The 19,097-nt window shown below is 37.4% G+C and overlaps 3 protein-coding genes across 3 annotated transcripts in view; 2 read left to right on the top strand and 1 right to left on the bottom strand.

Annotated features, from left to right (window-relative positions):
* The first annotated feature begins 3,921 nt into the window (after positions 1 to 3,921).
* On the top strand, positions 3,922 to 9,308 carry nms (neuromedin S). The gene is made up of 7 exons (XM_015038880.1): positions 3,922 to 4,135; positions 6,052 to 6,098; positions 6,439 to 6,495; positions 7,977 to 8,003; positions 8,101 to 8,154; positions 8,457 to 8,531; positions 8,958 to 9,308. The coding sequence occupies exons 1-7, from the start codon at positions 4,063 to 4,065 to the stop codon at positions 8,988 to 8,990; spliced, it is 366 nt and encodes a 121-aa protein (XP_014894366.1). The 5' UTR covers positions 3,922 to 4,062; the 3' UTR covers positions 8,991 to 9,308.
* pdcl3 (phosducin-like 3) lies at positions 9,309 to 13,246 on the bottom strand. Its single transcript, XM_015038879.1, has 6 exons — positions 13,139 to 13,246; positions 12,595 to 12,712; positions 12,094 to 12,184; positions 11,754 to 11,897; positions 10,164 to 10,372; positions 9,309 to 9,817 (listed from the first exon to the last, which is right to left on the bottom strand). Exons 1-6 carry the CDS (start codon positions 13,142 to 13,144, stop codon positions 9,669 to 9,671), a joined length of 717 nt encoding a protein of 238 aa, XP_014894365.1. The 5' UTR covers positions 13,145 to 13,246; the 3' UTR covers positions 9,309 to 9,668.
* A 3,304-nt stretch (positions 13,247 to 16,550) lies between these two features.
* tbc1d8 (TBC1 domain family member 8) overlaps positions 16,551 to 19,097 on the top strand; it is a 31,665-nt gene continuing 29,118 nt past the window's right edge. The window contains exon 1 of the mRNA XM_015038878.1: positions 16,551 to 16,942. Coding sequence (XP_014894364.1) covers positions 16,816 to 16,942 — 127 coding nt within the window. The 5' untranslated portion in view covers positions 16,551 to 16,815. The remainder of the gene's footprint in view (positions 16,943 to 19,097) is intronic.

Raw genomic sequence — 19,097 nt, 5'->3', positions numbered from 1 at the left:
GTATGTAAAATGAGTTCCTCAGATTGCTGATGTCAGTATTAATTTCTTTCTGTATTAACCAACTATTAGTCACTATTAATCAATTAAGTATTCCTATCGAATGTACTGAACACAGCAGCAAGCAGCTACCGTTTACCATTTGAAAAAAAAATGTTTATAAATAATTATAAAGGTATCAATAAATTGAATTAAAAATAATTTTCAGATATTTTCCAACTCCATTGAAATTTGTCCCTAGTTTTTGTCAACACCGTCAGAAATGAAAAGAATGTAAAAAATAAATAAATCAGGCATTATTGGGGGGCACCAGAACTTCTGAGGACCCCATGACCATTTCCTTTTTATTACTTTGCTAAGAGGGCTAGTTAGCTCTGGTTAGCTTATATTATTCTTTAGTTTTTTGTTCTGTTTTATTCCTAAGTTGCTTGTCACAACCACGATGTGTCAACTCCGTAATTGATAATTTACAAAACTTTGATGAAATTTTGTGAAATAAAAGCTTAATTTTGGTATATTGTAAAGATTTAATGGACCTGAGAGCTACAATATGGCCTCCTTCAGAATAACATCATATAAATTGAGGTAGTTTGGCATTTCGTCAACTCCATTAGAGTCTTTCTGACTCTTTCAGTGAAATTGTTGACAAATTTCACTTAAATGTGCAGTTAATCCATTTTAGTGTATTTTACATAAATTGCATTATTTCACATGTATCAAGTCTTTTTACCCACTAATTTGTCACCACCTTCAGTTCTGTGTCAACTCCATCATGCACTGTCAACTCCGTCAGATGGACTTTTTGTTGTTTTTTGTTTTAAATAATATTTATTTTGTTTCTTGAGAAACATTTGTCTGTAAAATGAGTGAAAAATATCACTAACAGGGTAATTAAAAAATTATTTTATGTTTATTTTTGTCAGATGGTGATGACAAAGTTCTGGGTAAAGTCGATTAAATATGTAATTTTAAAAAAAAACTGGGATCCTGTACCTTAGCATCTTTACATTTCCAAAACATTATTTGTCATATTTGCATATATAAGGATGAAAAATAATAATAAAAATTTTTTAAAAAATGGGAAAATTAAAAACCATTTTGTCCCTGTTCTCAAGAATCACTGAGTTATCAGTGTAAGAGATGTCTGCGGAAATAGAGCTTAGCATAAATGTAAAACAAATATACATGCAGGCCTCCATAAACATAACGTATGCTCCATGTGAAGAGCATCGGTATTATGTGGTAATCCAAAAGTTTTAAGTTGAATGTCGAAAATAAACCAGACATGTAATTTAAGTTTGATTGTGCTAACTTTCTTTTTTAAAATACACTTAAATTCTAGCGGTGTTTGAGCATTATGACATATTCTTCTTTTTCATGACACTAGAAACCAGAAGTGGATAAAAACTTTTATTTTCTCCCTGTCTCAGGTTACATCAGGTAAGCTTCACCAGCTTTAGGTCAGCTCGAAACTACCCAAATTATTTCTGTTTTCGAAATGCCACAATAACAAGAGGCGGGTTTCACTGTGGCACAGTTCCAGATGTTCACCATCTCGAACAAACACGTATTCATATCCAGATCTTGGTTTTCTGAGGCCATATGAGGAGAAAGGAAAAACAGCACACCGGAGATTGCGCTGCAATTTGCTTGCTATCTAAGAAAATTATGGCAATGATTGCAAGTTATCTCCTCGTGTTATAAAATCAAAACTTGTTTCCTATATAACACCGCTCAAAGAAATAATAATAATAAAAAAAACAGTCTTGTGCTTGAAATGAAGATCTTTTCTGATTCACAGTGTTTTCTGAAACACAGCCTTGTCGGGTGGTGCCACAAACTAAAAACAATATGGCTTTGTCTGAATCATCTGCAGATAATTAGTTCTTACCCACAGGACTCTAATCTCCACAGACAGCATATGTTGAGTGGATCCCAATAAAAACAAACGCTAGCGTGTACGCAAACAGTTTTAGCATGACATCTGACAGCATGTTTTCATTCCTTATAAGTGTTTCCAACTCTGTTTCCTTTGCTGCAAACTGATTCGTTGATACGAATAGCCCTAGTTTATAATTTTCAAGATTTTCTTAACGTTTTGTTGTGAAAGCCAATCCAGCTCGTGAATCTGTGAAAGTATAAATTTGCTGAATTCATTTGAAATACCTGTAATAAAAATGACTGGTGTCTTCCAACACAGTATCAGGAAACATGCAAATTGGAAGGGCAAGACGAATATATAAACAAAAAGCTTTTAGCCTTACTTTAATTCAGATTATAAGCTCTAATGTAATCATCTGCTCACAATGTTGGGAAAAAAGGATTTGGGAATATTCTTGGACTTCTTAGGAATTACAACATCTTCCACATTTATTGGCACTCGCCTTCTCTTTAGTGTTTAGTTGGTCATGAGTCATCTTTAATGCTCTTTTCTCGCTCTACAAGTTTTCTTTTGAGATGATCATTAAACCCCCCCATAGTGAATCATTTCTATCTTGACTCATTTTAGATCAAGGCCCAACAGTAGCCCATTTTCCCTTTACTTGTAGACTCCAAGTTATGGCTACTGTCTTTGCATTTAAAAGAATGTATGATGCTATGTCCTCTAATAAGTTCGCAGAGGCATTTGGAAGAGAAACAGGCCCGCGGTATTACAGATCCTCCACTGTGCTTAACGTCGGGCTTCAGCTGCTTTTCCATGCATCCATCCTTTTATTCACATGAACCCCAACCAGAGCGTTTGTTGCTGAAAAAGCTCAAAATAGTCAAAATGATCAACACATCTGGTTCCAATCAAAACAGCTAGAGTACAGCAAGCTCCCATGTTTGACTCTGTGAGCCCAGTTTCACTTAGTGGAGGTGTGCGAATCGATCCAAAGTGCACATAATATCAATATCAATTTGGTATCAGTATTGGTTTGGTACTAGCATGGCAAGATCGATACTTTAGTTTCAGATTCCTGCTTGAAATGTTTGTTTATTTTTGCGCCGTAATTTCTCAATCGCACTTCAGAAAAGATTTTATTTTGATTTGCTCTCAAATTGTCTTTTTTTTTTTTTTGCAGTTTATTTAGGAAAAATGCATGGAAAATACAAAATACTTCAATATCTTATTAAAGTATTTTATAGACACGTATAAACTTTGAATTATTTTGTTCAAACCTAGAATAGAGTTTACACAAAGAAAAAAAATAACACAAAAGCACCTAATTGTCAGTAGTTTGTGACACATCAAACTTAGAAACTATCAGTATCGGTGATACTGATACCGATACTTTGTAACAAATCAATACCAAAATACGCAGTATTGCACACCTCCACCACTTAGTGTCAAGTGCTTGCTAAACATTCCCTTACAATTTTTAGAACTTTAAAGCAAACTAAAATCACTTAATATCATTCATATTTTTAACTTAAATTACTTATGGCAAAAAAAGTAGTTTTTTTGTGTTTATGACGAACAAAGTGCAAATTCGTTGTTTCTCGAAATGTTAGTACAACAAATACACACATGTGTATTTGTTATGTATCTAGAAATGATGCAAACAAATAAACTCTTGGTTCTTGCACCAAATTCCAGCAATCAGAGAAAGAGAAGAAGTTGTCATGTTCCTGCAACGCATGACTTCAACTATATTGATGTACCTGCGGCACACCTTCCTCCTATTTCCCACTTATTCCAGCTCATCTTTGGTCTAGTCTTTGGATTAATTGCTCATTTAAAACTATGATCATCCTCTAACCGAACGACAATCGCATCTATGTCCTGACGTAAGCAGCACAGGTTTACATCAGTCCGGTAATCCCAGTGATCGGCAGCCCGTGTGGACTGGTGATGCGCGCGCGGAGGAGTGAGTGTGGAGAGTTGCGCACGCGGCCGATTATCGGATCGGCCTGTGATTGGTCGACGGTGAGGTTGCCCGAGAGCCTGCGAAGAGTTTAAAGTGCTGCACGAGAGCACGACGTGGTCAAAGCAGACACGAACCGAGCCGAGCGGGTCAGAGAATCATAAACAGAACCACAAATAGGGAGGAGAAGAAGAAGAAGAGCGAGGAAACGAGAGAGATGACTCTACCGACGGTGCGACAACTTTTCCTGCTGTGTTTGTTGGGGATTTTTGGATGTTTGAGCACAACAGGTGAGCGACAGGGTTTTTACGAAGTACTTGGTTTTTAATTTAATTGCAATTCGTGTTTCAGTGTCAAAATATGGACTATAATCTGTCCGAGGTGTAAAACTCTGTGCGGAGGTTTTATAAACATTAATAGTTTAATTTGAGTAACCTGGAGGCTGCTGGGGGTAAATAGATAACAATGTCCTTTTAAGAAATGTACTTTTATTAAGGTTATACCAAATAATGCCTGAGCACACTAAAGAATAAATAAAAGCAAATCATAATAATAATAATGAATTGCCGTTTTCCAGCTCCATAAATATGTTTATTCATAAATGGGGGAGAAAAATATTGCTAATATTAGCAGGGCTCTGCTAGCCTAACAGGGGTTTAATGTTATTCTTTTATCCTCCAAATATTTTATTTAACATACCTGGACTGGGAATTTAGGTAGCATTTTCCAAAAATGAAAATATTCAGCAACACATGAAAACCATGTTTCAATAAATCAGTGCTAAAAAAAAAGGCAGTTATAAAAAAAACAAGAAATTTTAGAATAATAATAAAAAAAAGATTTCCCCCAATTAGTGTAAAGTTTAGATTGTGTTAAAATATTAAACCAAACAGAGAAGTGGGATTAACGGAAACCAAATGTAATAACCACTTAAAGGTTGTTGTTTTCTAAAGGTGCTTTTAATCTGACTAACAAGCCTCATCCGAATGCATGTATTCCCTGATTATGGCTAAATTAGCATGGAGGCTACATAAGAAAGCTGTAAGGATTATAAATGGTTTATATTGAATATGAGACACATAACATACTACCTAAAGTGTATTCATTTCAATTCTACAATGTAGAACAATTCAAAGCTGTGCAGCATGCAGCCATGTTCTTCAAACTCTGTTCAGAAGTTGTTTGACGTTAAAAACAACAAATAAAAACAAGTAAAAGCTGAGAGGTAAATGTGTGTTTAACAAAAGTAAAGGTGCAAAAATAAGGAATGGAAAAAGTAATATTGATAGGCTAATGCTCATACAAAATATTTAATACAGGCGGTGAAGGAATGTTAAATGATATTTGATCGTTATTGTCTATAAAATATGACGTCTTTCCAGCTTGGTGTGCCTTTTTAGTACATTTGATACTAATCAACATGTTAGCCATGTTTAAAAACATAACTGCAAATGTCATGCCGTGAGAAATTTGGATAAACTTTACCACCTGTATAAGTAACAATTTTTACTTAAAAATAATATATGAAATTTTAGGCATTCCAGAGCAGTCTTTAAAGCATATATACTTGATCTCAATCAGATTAGATAAATGTTAAATAAAAAAAAAAAAGACAAACTTATCCACAATTGCCAGAGTCCCACAGGCTTAGCATTTTACACATGCTCGTTTAATTCTTAATTTAAATATGGTTTGAATGATGTGTAGCTTGTGTTCAAATCTTACACACACAGAGCACCACAGCTAATCTCAGTCTCTACAACACGGTTTGTTCCTCTCCTTCCCTCTCATCAGCTCCCTTCATAGTAAGTGGCAGACTGCTGGAGCAACAAGTCAGCGTTATGGTGACATTAAGCGGTTTAGCCACCGGGGGTCAGCTGAAACCAATTTTTAGCTGATGTTTTGTTTGTCACTAATGATTAGATTCTCCCTAAGAGATCTTAATGATCCTGTGGATTTTTTAGTTAGATTGGATTTGAAACCGCTACTTAAAAGTCCCCTCATTTCGCCTGAAGCCACACAGAATTACCCAGTCTTTGATTCAGTGTGCAAATCTCATTTAAAAATGGCTCAAATCACATTTTTGGAGCTAACTGCTACGGGATGAATTAAGAGTGCGCCCCAAAGTGCTGGAGATGCAGCCATCTTTTTGTTTCTCATGCAACGTAATTAGAGAATGCTAACTTTACATGTCCTGTTTGTCCAGATGCCAGTCTTTTTGGACAGTGGCTGGATGACACCGCATTACGAAAGGTAGTGAAATAACTTCTCTTCATCCACCTTTTCACCACCCCTCATCAGTCCCTCTTCCCTCTTCATGGATGTTCACTTTGATGTCTCACAGTTTTTGCCATTTCCTTCTACGTTAATGGCCCTGAAGCAGCCATCTTGTTTAATTATCACAAATTAAAAGTCCAATTAAATACAATAGATCACTCTGATGTGTAGCAGCCAGACCAAGATGAAGCAGTAGTGATGCTGAGCTGTAATTAAACCTATGGACTTTCCAAAAGCATCCATTTATTTTGAATACTATACTGTATTCTTTTAATCCGTTAACGAAATCCTAAAAGCTCTTGTTGTTTGTCCGAAGGTGCGAGGCGTCCAGAGCGACGATATGAGTAATGTGTTGTGGAGAGACCAAAACGAGGTGAGTCGACATCACAATCGCTCTGGACTCCCCGAGCGATTGGGCTGCCGTGATAACATTAAACATTTAAGATTGCGGAGAAGAAGAAAAGATTGAGCACCGCATTTCCCGTCAGCCTCGGTTCCCGAAAGAGCGATGATGTATTTTCCTCTCAGAGATAATGTGTGTCGATGATGCCATTGTTCACCAAACTCAGAGGACGTTTTCCACAAATGGCTGCCGGGATCAGCTGAGGAGTTTCTATTAGTGTGGATCCTCCATTTTTTAAAAAAAAAAGAGTCTGTGATGCAGATTTCATTCTTGGAAAAAGAAACCTAAGGAAGACGAAGAAAAGTTTCATAAATGAATTGTCGGTTTTGGGTTTCTTTCAGTTTTCAGCTCTTTTGTGATTTTACAAACAGAATAAAAGGTTTAAAGAACAGAAATTGTCAAACCTCAGCCTGAGTTTTAGTGAATCTGTTCAGCATAGAACTATTCAACTCAAGTTTTGATCAGCGTTGATATTTTAGGCTTTAGCTATCGCCGTTCCCAATATCTCTTGACCAGAAACAGGGATATAAGTAATATAATATTTTTTGTGATAAAACTGACAAATTAGCTTTTTTCACAAAAGGCCACCCCCTGACACAATGGCACCCTGGGCGGTGTGCTGCATCTCCAACACCAAACACCGCCAACATGACAAAGTAGAAAATAACTACTTTGTTTCAATGGCGTTAAGCTAGTGTAGAGGGATTGGATGCTTTTTTTTTTTTTACCACTTTTCCTGCTTTACCTTTGGTGCCGATTCACTGAACCCATTTATAGTTTACAGCTAAATTTATTTTGAGTATAACCACTGAGATGCTATTTCTACCAGTACTTCACCTCTCCTCTCTAACTCAAGAGATTGTGTTAAGATTAAACAGCTTTTATTTCCAAATCAAACGGTGTCACAGGGAATGAAGTGGACTCAACCAGCTTTGACATAAAGTTGCAGTTATCTGAGATAATTTATTTTTAGCTTGCTAGGTTAAAAAAAAAGTAAAAGAAATTTTATAATCCTGGACTTTTTCAGGGTCAAAGCTTTTCACTTGATACATCTAATGCCGAGGTCAACCTACGTCTTTCTGACGCAGTGAGTTCAGGCTGGCCTTGTTCTTTAGGACTCAGAAATGATGAGCATCCAACATTTGTGGTAAAATAAAATACAAGAAACTGGCAAATAATCAAAGACGTGCTTCACAGATGGGCCGGTGCAGAAGTAAAACACATGGAGTTGGTAAAATATGCAGAACAATTATTGGACGTTATCACAAAACACAGGGAAATATATAGAGATAGAACATGCAGAAGTACAACAACCTGGATAAGCAGATAACGCCTCTGAATTTCTCTCTGTGCCTCTTGTATATTTGTTTTCTAGAGTTATGACAGATGCAGTTATAACAGTTTTTTTCAGTTGATATTTCTGATGTTAATCTGTTAATTTTCTTCCTCAGGAGCAAGTTCAGAATATTTTCAAAAGGGTAAGATTTGCTTAGTTTTATTATATTTAACTTATAATTTGGATGGTAAACAACAGCATGTAGTTTAATATTGATGTTTTTTTTCTTTCTACCCCAGTTTCTGTTTCATTACTCCAAAGCGCGCAACTCTGTCGGAGCTGTTCAACAAGAGGTGAGACAAAAAGATGGCCGGAAGTGTCTGTGTTTGTAAAAACAAGTCCCATCACACACGAAGCATATGTACATCATTCATCGTATTCAGATGTAAATTTCCTTCTAGATGTTCACTTAAGTCATTTAAAAATGTAAAGAAAATTGGCATCCAAGCACAACCGCTGGTCGTACAAATCACTGACTAATGACAATAAAGTTGTTTTATTCTGTAAAACCAATACTCAGGGGTGGGATCAATAATTTAGTCCCTTTTATTCCGCCTAACCACTATTAATGATCTAATCTCCGTTTCTCGTTTAGTCCCACTCAGTTCACCCTTTGATGCGACTTTCGCCTAAACTATCCCAGAGGAGAAAGAAGAAGGTGCTGCTTGTGGTAAGAAAAGTTGTCACTCCTGCATTTTACTTATTTTACTCAAACATAAACCTATAAAAAGTAAAATCAGAGAATGGAGCAGCATGTCTTTTTAACTCGACTCAGAAGCCACATCTCTACTCATAAGAAGTCACTTTATTAAAATTCTGAGTTGTTCCTTTAATAAGAACAAAAAGCAAAGAGCAAAAAACATCGTCTACAATAATTTATCACTCTGCAGGATGTTAAAGTCCAGACACCGTCAGAGAAAAGGACTCGTTCCATTATTTCTCCTCTGCCTTTAAAGACTTAACCTTTCAGGCAGAGAAGAAGAAGTGATTAGGACGGAGCCCGAATAAATCGCATCAACTTCATCACTGCTCTTGTTCATTGCCGGCTCTTGACTGACATTTCTCTGCCTCTCATTACCTGCTGCTAATTGAACAGAAACTCCGAGACCTGCCAGAGGGAATGCTGTAAAGGAGGAGGAATCTGAGAAAGTCAGGGGAGGAAACGACACGCAATGAGAATGAGGAGGAGGAGGAGGAGGAGGAGGAGGAGCAGCTGGCAGCTCCGGCCTGGATGAGGAGTCTACCGATACCGAGCGACACGCAGCATCTCTGGCTCTGGACAGAAACATTTTATTATTTTTTTCCTGAACAGAAAATTACTTATAAAGACGGAAAAAAAAACAAACAAAAAAAACGACCGTTCTGCTATGACGCACCTGCATCTCGATGCTTCCGAATGTTACCGAGTTTCTCTCTAAAACAAGATATAAACACTTTAAAACTCTCATCAGCAGTGACTTTTTTTATTTCAAAAGAGAACTTTGGAAACTAAATGTGGCAAAAAGGGGCGAACTCTAATTAAAGGAGGATGAAATGTATATGTACATTTTGTGACATAATTACCATGTAATAATAAAAAACAGTTAAAATTTGTGTCTAATGGTTGTGTAAGGTTACAAAAAGAAAACAGAGGTGTGTTGTTCCAGCAGAGTGGCCTGACCACGTGCCTTTAAGCAGGACTGAGCTCTGTAAAAATAAAAAAACGAAGATTATATATGATAAAGGAGGTCCTGCTCGGTTCTTTAATGTTCTGTCTCCAAAGGCGTGTTCCTCTGTTGGGAGTGTTTTTTTTTGTTTTGGTGTTTCTTTAATCGTCCTCGTCCTCAGAGCCACTGTCCTTCCGTGTCGGAAGTGAACTTCTGATCGACGACATCATCTTGTCTTCGATTTGTTTCCTGGGGTTTTCTTCCAGGTCGGTCTTCACTGCACCGGTTTCCGATAACCTCCACTCCAGCTCTGCACATAGAAATAAAAAAAACCCAAAAAGAAACACGCAAACAATGAAAAAACACAAAGGGAAAATTTCACGTAAAGTTTCTCAAACTAAAAATGAAACAGAAGAATACGGGAGGTTAAATTTTTAAAACTGCACAAGATTCCCAAAGTCAGGAGTTTATTTCCACTTCAGATACAATAATTGACAGGCGAGAGCGTTGGGTGCAGTTACAGAGCGCAGAGTCAAATGTTGTGCTTCTGTTTCCTAGCAACACTTAGAAAAACTTGTAAATCTGAAATGCACAGATTTATGTGCACTTCCGACCTCGGCTAAAACCAAAAAATAAAAATAACAATGTTGCCCTACCTTCGACCTTGAGGTTCATGCCTCCGAATACAAGCGGGCCGATGAACTGGGCCTTCATCTCTCCCTCAAAGTAAACAAAGATGGTGGGCAGGTTGCGGTCGGGGTAGTTGGGGATGCAGGTGGTGGAGATGGATCGGAGGAACTTGGTCTGAGGGAATTTCCTGGCCAGGCCGCTCAGGTGCTGGTTGATGAGGGTGCACAGAGGGATGCTGGGCCGAGACCAAACGGACACAGAGGTCAGCACTGAACTCTCAACTTTGTACGAAATAAATTCATGTCTCGATAGTCTGAAGAAGCAGTAAACAAAAAGAAGTCGGGTCCAATTTAGTTACCACAGGAACACTGACTTGTTTTAAGCGTGTCTGATCATCTATAAAACTTTGGTTTTGGGTTTGTTTTCTAGTCTTTTCCTGATGTTTAAAGTCACCACAAAAAGCAGCTTTACGCCGTTTCTCTTCTCCAGTAATGTATAAGGTTAAATTTAAAAGGCATCATCAACCTAAATATTTTGCTCTAGGCTGAATTCATTAGGTTAAGTTTTACAAAATAAAATGTTCCACTATGGATTAAAAATAGGCAAAACAGGCGTTGAATTGTTTTAGCTGATCACCGGCCTTAAAAAAGATTGACCTGCTGATTCCAATTTTGTAAGATACCAATTTTTTTTTATCTGAAAAGTTGCTAAATATAGAATAAAGTTGCCAAGTTGGCAACAGTGGAGCGATTATTGTTAATCGGGTAAGTCCAGACGTGCCGGGCGACATGGAGTTCAACTTTTACGACGATACTTTGTAGCACTACTGTGGTAACGATAAAAATGATGATTAAAAACTGTCACTTCTTTATTATGTAACTGCACGGCACAGCATTCATGGCGCCACGTATATAGATGCTGCCGTTGAAAAACTGGTATCACTAAGCTGCACATACAGACTTCATGTAGTCATATTTTCTGAATTTACTGATGTCAATGTCAAATTTATTTGTATAGCACTTTCAAAAGCAGGTGTAAAACTGCACCAAAGTTCTGGACAAAAGCGATGACATAATAGAATAAGTTGATGAAAAGAGAGGGAAAAAAATAATACAAAATAATAATAATGATGAGTGAATAAAATAAAAAATAAAACAAATATTACTCATATTGATCCTCTTGTAGGGAAAAAATAGAGGAGAAAATAGTAAAAAATAACATTTTACACCTTTTTTTAAACTAACTGAAATGTATTGTGACAACGATAAATCAAAATTCTTATAATGACGAGAAATTGTTAAAAATAAATGATAAACGATACGATAAGTCCCACCCTTAGTGGGCTGGTCTGTCAGTCTGTTAAGGGAGAGAAGACAGAGACAGAGGCTGATTGTCAGACCTTTGAGGAGGTAAATAAGATCAGCGGATAAGAACGGTTTGTCATGCAAGTATCAGAAGATCGCACTGAAAAATTTAAGAAATTGGGGCAGATTTATCAGCAGCACCCCTATGGGAAGCAGTGTGTCTTAACTTACATCGACCGTCAGCTGACCTACAGACTGACCTACAAGTTGACCTACAGGTTGACCTACAAGTTGACCTACAGGTTGACCTACCCCTGCTTGTAGAGGTGCAGCACCACCCAGATCCCCTCTCCAGCCTTGTTGACCTCCTTCACGTAATCCTGCCCGGAGATTTCACCCAACTCTCCGAACACGTTCTTCATCTGAGCCGCCTTCCACTCGGCGAGACGTTTCTGCCTGAAAAGAGATCCGGTGCGTCAACATCTCCGAGTCGGAGAAATCCCCCCCAGTCAACACACCATGAGTAAATACTGGACTGGATAAACCAGCATTACCACTGGACTAAATACGATAAAAACCTACGTTTTTCAAACATCTCCGGTTTTCAAGATCTTTTCACACGATGCGAGAAAGCCAAATCCTTTTTACTCACTTGTACATCTCGATGGCAGCCTCGTCGTCCTCGCCAAACTCGTCCTCGTTCTTCTCGAGTTCTTCCAGCGTCATGCTCTCGTAGGTTTTCACTGCGGAGACAACAATGAGTGACCGCTTACATCTCACCTATTTGTTGAAAATAAGTCAAATAATAAAACTTTGATCTGTTAAAATATTTAGTGAGCACACGGTGGCAAATGTTTGTATGGTACTTAGCAATAATCTAAAACACAGAAAGGAAATTATCATAGAGGTTTTTTGGGGGGTGGGAATGCATCATGATATTCATTAGCTTTAATTGATGATGTTTGCAAACTAAACATCATCTAGTTTTTCCAATTATGATTCCATTAAAGCATTGACAAATATCAATTTATATAAAATATAAAGAAATGCAATCACAACCATTTTTAACGCAGTAATTGCCTCTGTGTCGTGACATCCAGTCATATCCTTATAATTTGCTTCCCGTCTCTTCCATCAAACAAAATACTCATACCAACAGACTGCTGCTGAAGGGCCACTTCCTCCTCTTCATCATCTTCAGGAACCTCTTTTGGAGGAAGGATGCCTTTCTTCCTCAGGATATCATTCCACTCTGTGTCTTCGTTCGGGTCCTTCAGGTAGAAAAAAGTGGATAATTTAATTTTGTTTGTTAGCTGTTTTTGACATAGTAATAATAATAATAATAATAATAATAAAAAAAGCTGAAATTCATATATGAACGCCGAAACCTTTCTCTGTTTCACATTTTTCGTTCCATACTCACTGAAAAAACACACTACTGTTCATAAATATTGTTTGTTTAGCTGTTAACACGATTCGGGGAGATAAATTGTCATTTTAAACCGTCTCTTTCATTAATAATGTGGTCGTTCTTAAAAGTTCTAGGCTGAGATGCCTCTCTGCTAGCTGGGTGTCACAGCTTCAGTCTGAAGTGTCGTAAATTTACTTCCAGCGCTACGACATCGGGTCATAGTGAACCGCCTGGCTCACAAAAAGTCAACCGGATTCATTATGGAACCATAAAAAGTTGAGCTAACCTGCATTTTGTCAAGTAAAGAGAGTCCCTTGAAATCACACCACTGCTCTACTCCCTGACACGGAAACAGAAGGAGCTCACGTTGGGTGATTCCGGAAGAAACTACAAAACCCAAAACTGCTCTAATTAATGCCACGTGTGCTATTTAATTCTAAAATTCGGCTAATTTCTATAACTATGTTCGTATTGTGCTAGGTTAATTTTTTTATTGCTGCAGAGTTCTGTGTTTTTCAGTTGACAATATCTGGAACTGTTGCTTCACTAGTACGACAAAAATAAAGGTGACACCGACTTCCTTCGGAGCTCAATATGACCAAATAAGGCGTGGGAGCGCAACATTCCACGTGACGGTGCTGACAGCGAAACCAAACAGGTGTTGCCCACTCTGACACACAGATGCAGACAAACCGACATGCTTTTTAATAGTTCGTCTGGTACATTCACTCTATATACAACTGAAGAAGATTGAAAGAAAAATGTTATTTAGATAGGAACCAGGAGTGTTGTTGGGATCCTGAAAAACTAGGGCCTAAAGTCAGCCCAGAAAGTTAGACTTTTGCATGACATTGTATATATTTTATGTTATTTGGAAAACAAACATAGGACATGTTGCACAAGTGATTGAATGTCTTACAAAACTAAATAATAACTATTAAGATCTAAGTATCAGTAGCTGACAAAATCATAAGAGTAATATGTGGTAGGTTAGTGCCAGTTGCTAGCATAAATACCCAATGAAGGATAGGTTAAAACAAAACAAAAACAAAAAACAATAAAAACAATTCACATGAAACAAGTCGATCTGCAAAGACTGCAGGCTATGTGAGCTTTCAGATCAGGTTACAGAGATTGTGGAATAAAATGGGCGTGGCTTATGACACTTGGATGATTTCTATAGGCAGAGGTCAAGCTTGGCCTTGTCTCCCAGTCCTGATACAGGATGTTCAAATCCAGTCAGTTTCAGCTGTGGTGTGTATCTGTAACTGTCAGCAAATTAAAGGGTCAACCAGTCCAGCACAGAAACACACACAACACACACTCATACCTAATGGCTACTTAAGAGACTAATCAACCCAACTTGAATGTTTTTGAACTGTGGGAGGAAGATGGAGTAACTAGAGATAACCCAAACATGCACAAGGAAGACACACTAACTCCACTCAGAAAAAACTCAGACTGACATTTTAAACATTTTTCTTGCAAGACAACAGTGTTAACAAGTTCACCACACAAAAAGGCACCCTTATACTGGAAAATGATAAGTTTTAATAAAAAATACTCAAGCAAATATTTGAACATTAAAGCCACACAAAGATACAATGTGCTTTAAAGACTAAAAATAACCAACTAGTTTATTTTTTAAAAAATGTGGTATAATTTTTTGCAAGTAATATTTTTTCTCAATGAAGCATTTTCCTTGTTTACTTTCTACATTTCAGTTTTCTGCATATCTGCTCAAACAAGTATTTAGCAGTCCTAGATAGCTTGTTCTTAGATTGCTTTAAAAGATCTGCCAGATAATGCACAACAGGACTGTTCTATTAACCACCAGAAAAACCAGGCACAAAATCGACCTGAAACATCATTTTGATATTGCACTAAAATTGCGTTAATTGTTAAAATAATATTTTCACCAGAGAAGAACAACATGGAAAAAAAGATGTTTTATGTATATAAAATGTTTATTTTTAAATTGACTTTTTTATTTTGAAAATGATACGTGGAACATTTATAAGTCAAGATACAATCAGTATTTTTTTAATTGACCAACTTACTGCTACATATCTAGAATTAAAAACATCCATGCACAAATCAATTATTAAATTGATTATGCAGTAATTTTACTCAGCATCAATTACTATGTGTATGGAGAGGTCATTAAGATTAAGATGCTACCCATAGTGCTTTGCAACAGTTTTTTTCCATACAGATAAACTTTCAAACTGATAAAAAACTGTTTCCCCCAATTGTCAAGTTGATTTTGTTTCATTGATGGAAAATGTTTTAAATATTTTTCAATCACAAAAGTATCAGATTGTAAATCACATATCTTGGGCTGTCATCCAATGAGCAAGACACACTGATAAGTACAAATTAAATATGATTTTGATATTGGCATGCACTTGGCAGCCTCTGATAGCAAAACAGTAGAAACAGATTACATAATCTGTGGGAGTTAATTAGCTCAACAGACAATATTTGGGTTTTCCTGTAATCATTGTGAAAGTATTATTATCAGAAAATCCTAACAGGATGTTGTGGCTTAACACACTTTTCACCTTTCTTAGAATGCATTTCCAGTCTGAAACATTTTTACTTCCTATAGTTATTATAGTTTCTGATTTTAATCTATATCATACAGCAACTCACAAACACTGGATCTTCAGCAGCGCTTTACGGCTAATCTGTTTTGAACTATCCAAATATTTTTCACATGCGTTATTGAGCTTAATTTGTACAGTGATGTTTGTGTGACAACGGGCAAAAGAATACAGTGAAAATCCAGTCACTGAAGGGGCAATAAATCTGAAGCGGAACTGGCGAAAGGGAAAGTCGGTGGAATGAAAATGATAGGATAAGAGAATGAAGACCTATCACTCTGACTATTTTTCAGGAGCCACGCATAAATTAACCTACAAAAAGATGGACATTTCAAGTAATGGCTTTTCCAACTTTTCAAATATGGCATTGGTTTTCAGTTATCAAATTAAGATTTTTTTAATTGTTATTTTTTGCATTTCCCCTCTTCTTTTACCTGTGCTATTAGGAAATGTTTGCCCATAATTATGCTCTCATTCTTTTTAAAACTATTTCAACCCCAAATACAATTAACGATTACATTCATAATTATGGATTGTTAAACAAACTGCTCTAATAATAACAATAATAATAGTATTAGCCTGTGTTTTATTTCAATCACATATTCATCGATTTTGTAGAACCTATTGTAGAGCCATTTTAAAATAAAAATCAGAAATCTTTTTCTGTCACCAACTTTCTGTCATCAGCTTTTGTATGCAAAGCAGAAATATTGTATTTTGAGATTGAGTAAAAAACAGAGTTGATTTATTTAACTTGAAGCCTGGCAAATCCAGCTTCTATACAACATCGTTGTACTTTAAAACATTACAGTAACATGTTCATGAAAGAAAGCTGAGTAAAATATTTTTTACTGTGGTTGCACGTTTTAAATGCAAGGCGGCCATATTGGATTTTTGAAGTCAGTGTAAAATAAACTGTGGTTAAAAAACAAAACAAAACAAAATCTTTGTATTGATTTTAAAATATTAACATTCAGAAAACGATCAGGTTATTTTAGTATTTATTATTTACTGAGGTTGTGCTGATTAAAAAAAAAAAAAAACAAGAAAAAACTTTCACTTGATATAGTAACCGTGTACGTCGTTGTGTCACATATACGATCTTCGAACAGTGTGTACAGCTGCTGCAAGTCGTGGGGGTGAGGCTGCAAGCAAGCGGACGCGTATGAGGCGAGGAAGTCCGAAGCCTGCTGTTGTCAGGCGAGCGGGATAGTCATGGATAAACCCCGAAACCCCCCGCTTTAGCCCCAGCAAAGGCCGCTCCCAGAGCCGGAAGACGGGCGGGAATCTTCATACTCCTCCGCAGCACCGACGGACACGGCGGAGGGCTTCCTCCGGTTCCTCCCCGCTGGAAGAAATGTGGCTGAACCCGGAGGAAGTTCTGCTGAAAAACGCTCTGAAGCTCTGGGTGACCGTAAGGAGCAACGACTTCTTCCTGCTGCAGAAGAGGAGAGGCCACGGAGAGCACACAAACAAGATAACAGGTAAACAAACAAACACACAAAAAGCCCATAAGAAGCAACAGAGGGGAGCAGGCTCGTGTTGTAGGGTGAGCTGAACAGAGGGGGTGGAGGCCGGAGGGAAGCAGGTGGGAAACAATAAAAGTGGAAGGAAGGCTTACAGGTAGACTATCGGTAATCTCGGGGCGTGTGGTTCACGCACTACACAGTTTACAGCGATTATTAAAATCAAAGTCCAGCAAAACTCGGAGGATTATCTTCTGCTCTGGAGCTGACCTCTTGACAACAGGTAACAGCTTAATGCATAACCTAGCAAAGACTGTGCCCACGTTGGTCCTTAGCCCAAAGGCTGGGCAAGTTTTTAACCAGGCGTGTTTTGCTCTCCTACTCTGTTGAAATAAACCCAAAACAAGAAATCTGGTCAAAACACACCAAAGAGGACTTAGAAACGTGTCCTTATGCACGTCAACGTTGCAACACCAAAAGGAGAAGTCCCCGAAGCACCTGCTTTACCAAACGGGTTTTTCTACTGTTTCCTATTTACATCATCATTTAGATAAGCATCAGCATGCCTGCTATGCTTCTGATTTTATTTTTTTGCTTTGCTTGAGCAAGGAGTCATCCCCACATTCCTTGAATTATTGACCAATGGAGCAAAGCCGAATCCTCATCCAATGATCCAGTTCAAAGTTTCTGTCCATTAAAAGGACAGGGGCTCAAATAAAATCAGAGATTCAGAAATTAACACAATATATAGTACATTAATGCCACAAACCTGGTGCTTTTTTTTTTTTTTAAGCGAGTCATTTGATGAAACTAGAGACAGTTTTGCTCGTTCTTCTTATCAGAATACTTCCAGTTCAGTTAAAATGAACTGAACTGAGGAGTGTTTGTGAAAACCAATATTTCTAATTCTGTCAAAGAGTTTTTTATTTTTTATTTTGTTCAGTTGGATCAATTCCGGCCTCTGACTGGGCCCTTTTAACCATTTTATTGCATTTTCTCGCTGTAGGTCTAGGCTTGTTGTCTTCCTGAAATCTCCAAACACACAAGACACTTTTCAGATTCCTTTTTTTTTTTTTTGCTTTTTTGCTATTGAAAAATTAGACATGATTTATACATTTTCCTTTTACTTCAAAAGTATGTGCTGCTTTTTTTTGCTGCTCTATCGCATAAAATCCCAATAAAATACATTGAAGCGTGTTTGTGATGTGAAAAGTTCAAGGAGTATGCAAGGCAAGCGCAAACTATGAGTTAACAACAATAATGTCCAGACACGCTGTCTTTACTGGAACTTCTTTGTGGCCTCGGTGAAAAATCCCCCTTGGAAACTGACTTCCAGCTGTAATTTACTATCAGACAAGAACAGGGTTTGGGAGTTTTTCTGACACTTCGCTGTACGGGGATGAAAACGTGCTTTCTTTAAACCAGGTGCTGGTTACAGATGCAGCCTGTCCGACTGCGTGTCACAATGCGGCCTGTTTGCCGTTTCCTCTAACTGGTTTCCTTTCTGTAATTGGTTTCTGTGCATCAGGGCTGAACTGACACACTGGAAGTTGGTCCCTACAGTCATATGAGCGGCACACACACTTCACACACTGCCTTCTTTATGCGCCGTCTTCCTCCTTGTGCAGAATCCCATTTGGAGTTTCTTTTTTTCTCTCTCTCTCTCATAAAACAGAATAGTGGGAACTTCCTGGTTGGGCTTGACTAAATATGTGTTTGTTCCTGTTGTTCCCATGGCAAAAGGGGTGAAAGGTCAAGTCCTGATGTCTTGTTGTTCAGGATTAACTATTTCAGTGTCCTCCGCTTTGGTTTTCCTGTTCCAGTAGCAAGCAAGGAAACCTACTGTACAGAGTATGAAATGAGTGTATTTAAAAAAATATACTTTTTTTTTGATGAATGCAAAATAATGTATTATTGACAACAGGAAGGAACATCCTACAGTCTTAAAGAGTTTTGAAAAAAAATCTGAAAAGTGTGGACTGTATGTGCTTAGCTTCTTTTTACTCTTCCTTTGATTAAATCCCAGTGCAACCAATTTCTTTAGAAATCACTTTTTTTTAATAGCTCAGCTTTGTATTGTTTAATCTTAGTATACATCCAGTTTCTCTGTGAAGGTCTCTGAGGTTTGTTAGAGTATTAGTGAAGCTAAAAGCAGAGTTGGATAATAAAACAA

The sequence above is a fragment of the Poecilia latipinna genome, unplaced genomic scaffold (genome assembly GCF_001443285.1).
Source record: "Poecilia latipinna isolate Pla-1442-1.1 unplaced genomic scaffold, P_latipinna-1.0 Scaffold456, whole genome shotgun sequence".
In the NCBI taxonomy this organism is placed as follows: domain Eukaryota; kingdom Metazoa; phylum Chordata; class Actinopteri; order Cyprinodontiformes; family Poeciliidae; genus Poecilia; species Poecilia latipinna.
Note: the sequence above shows the minus strand (reverse complement) of the source record. Positions and strands in the feature narration are given on the sequence as shown.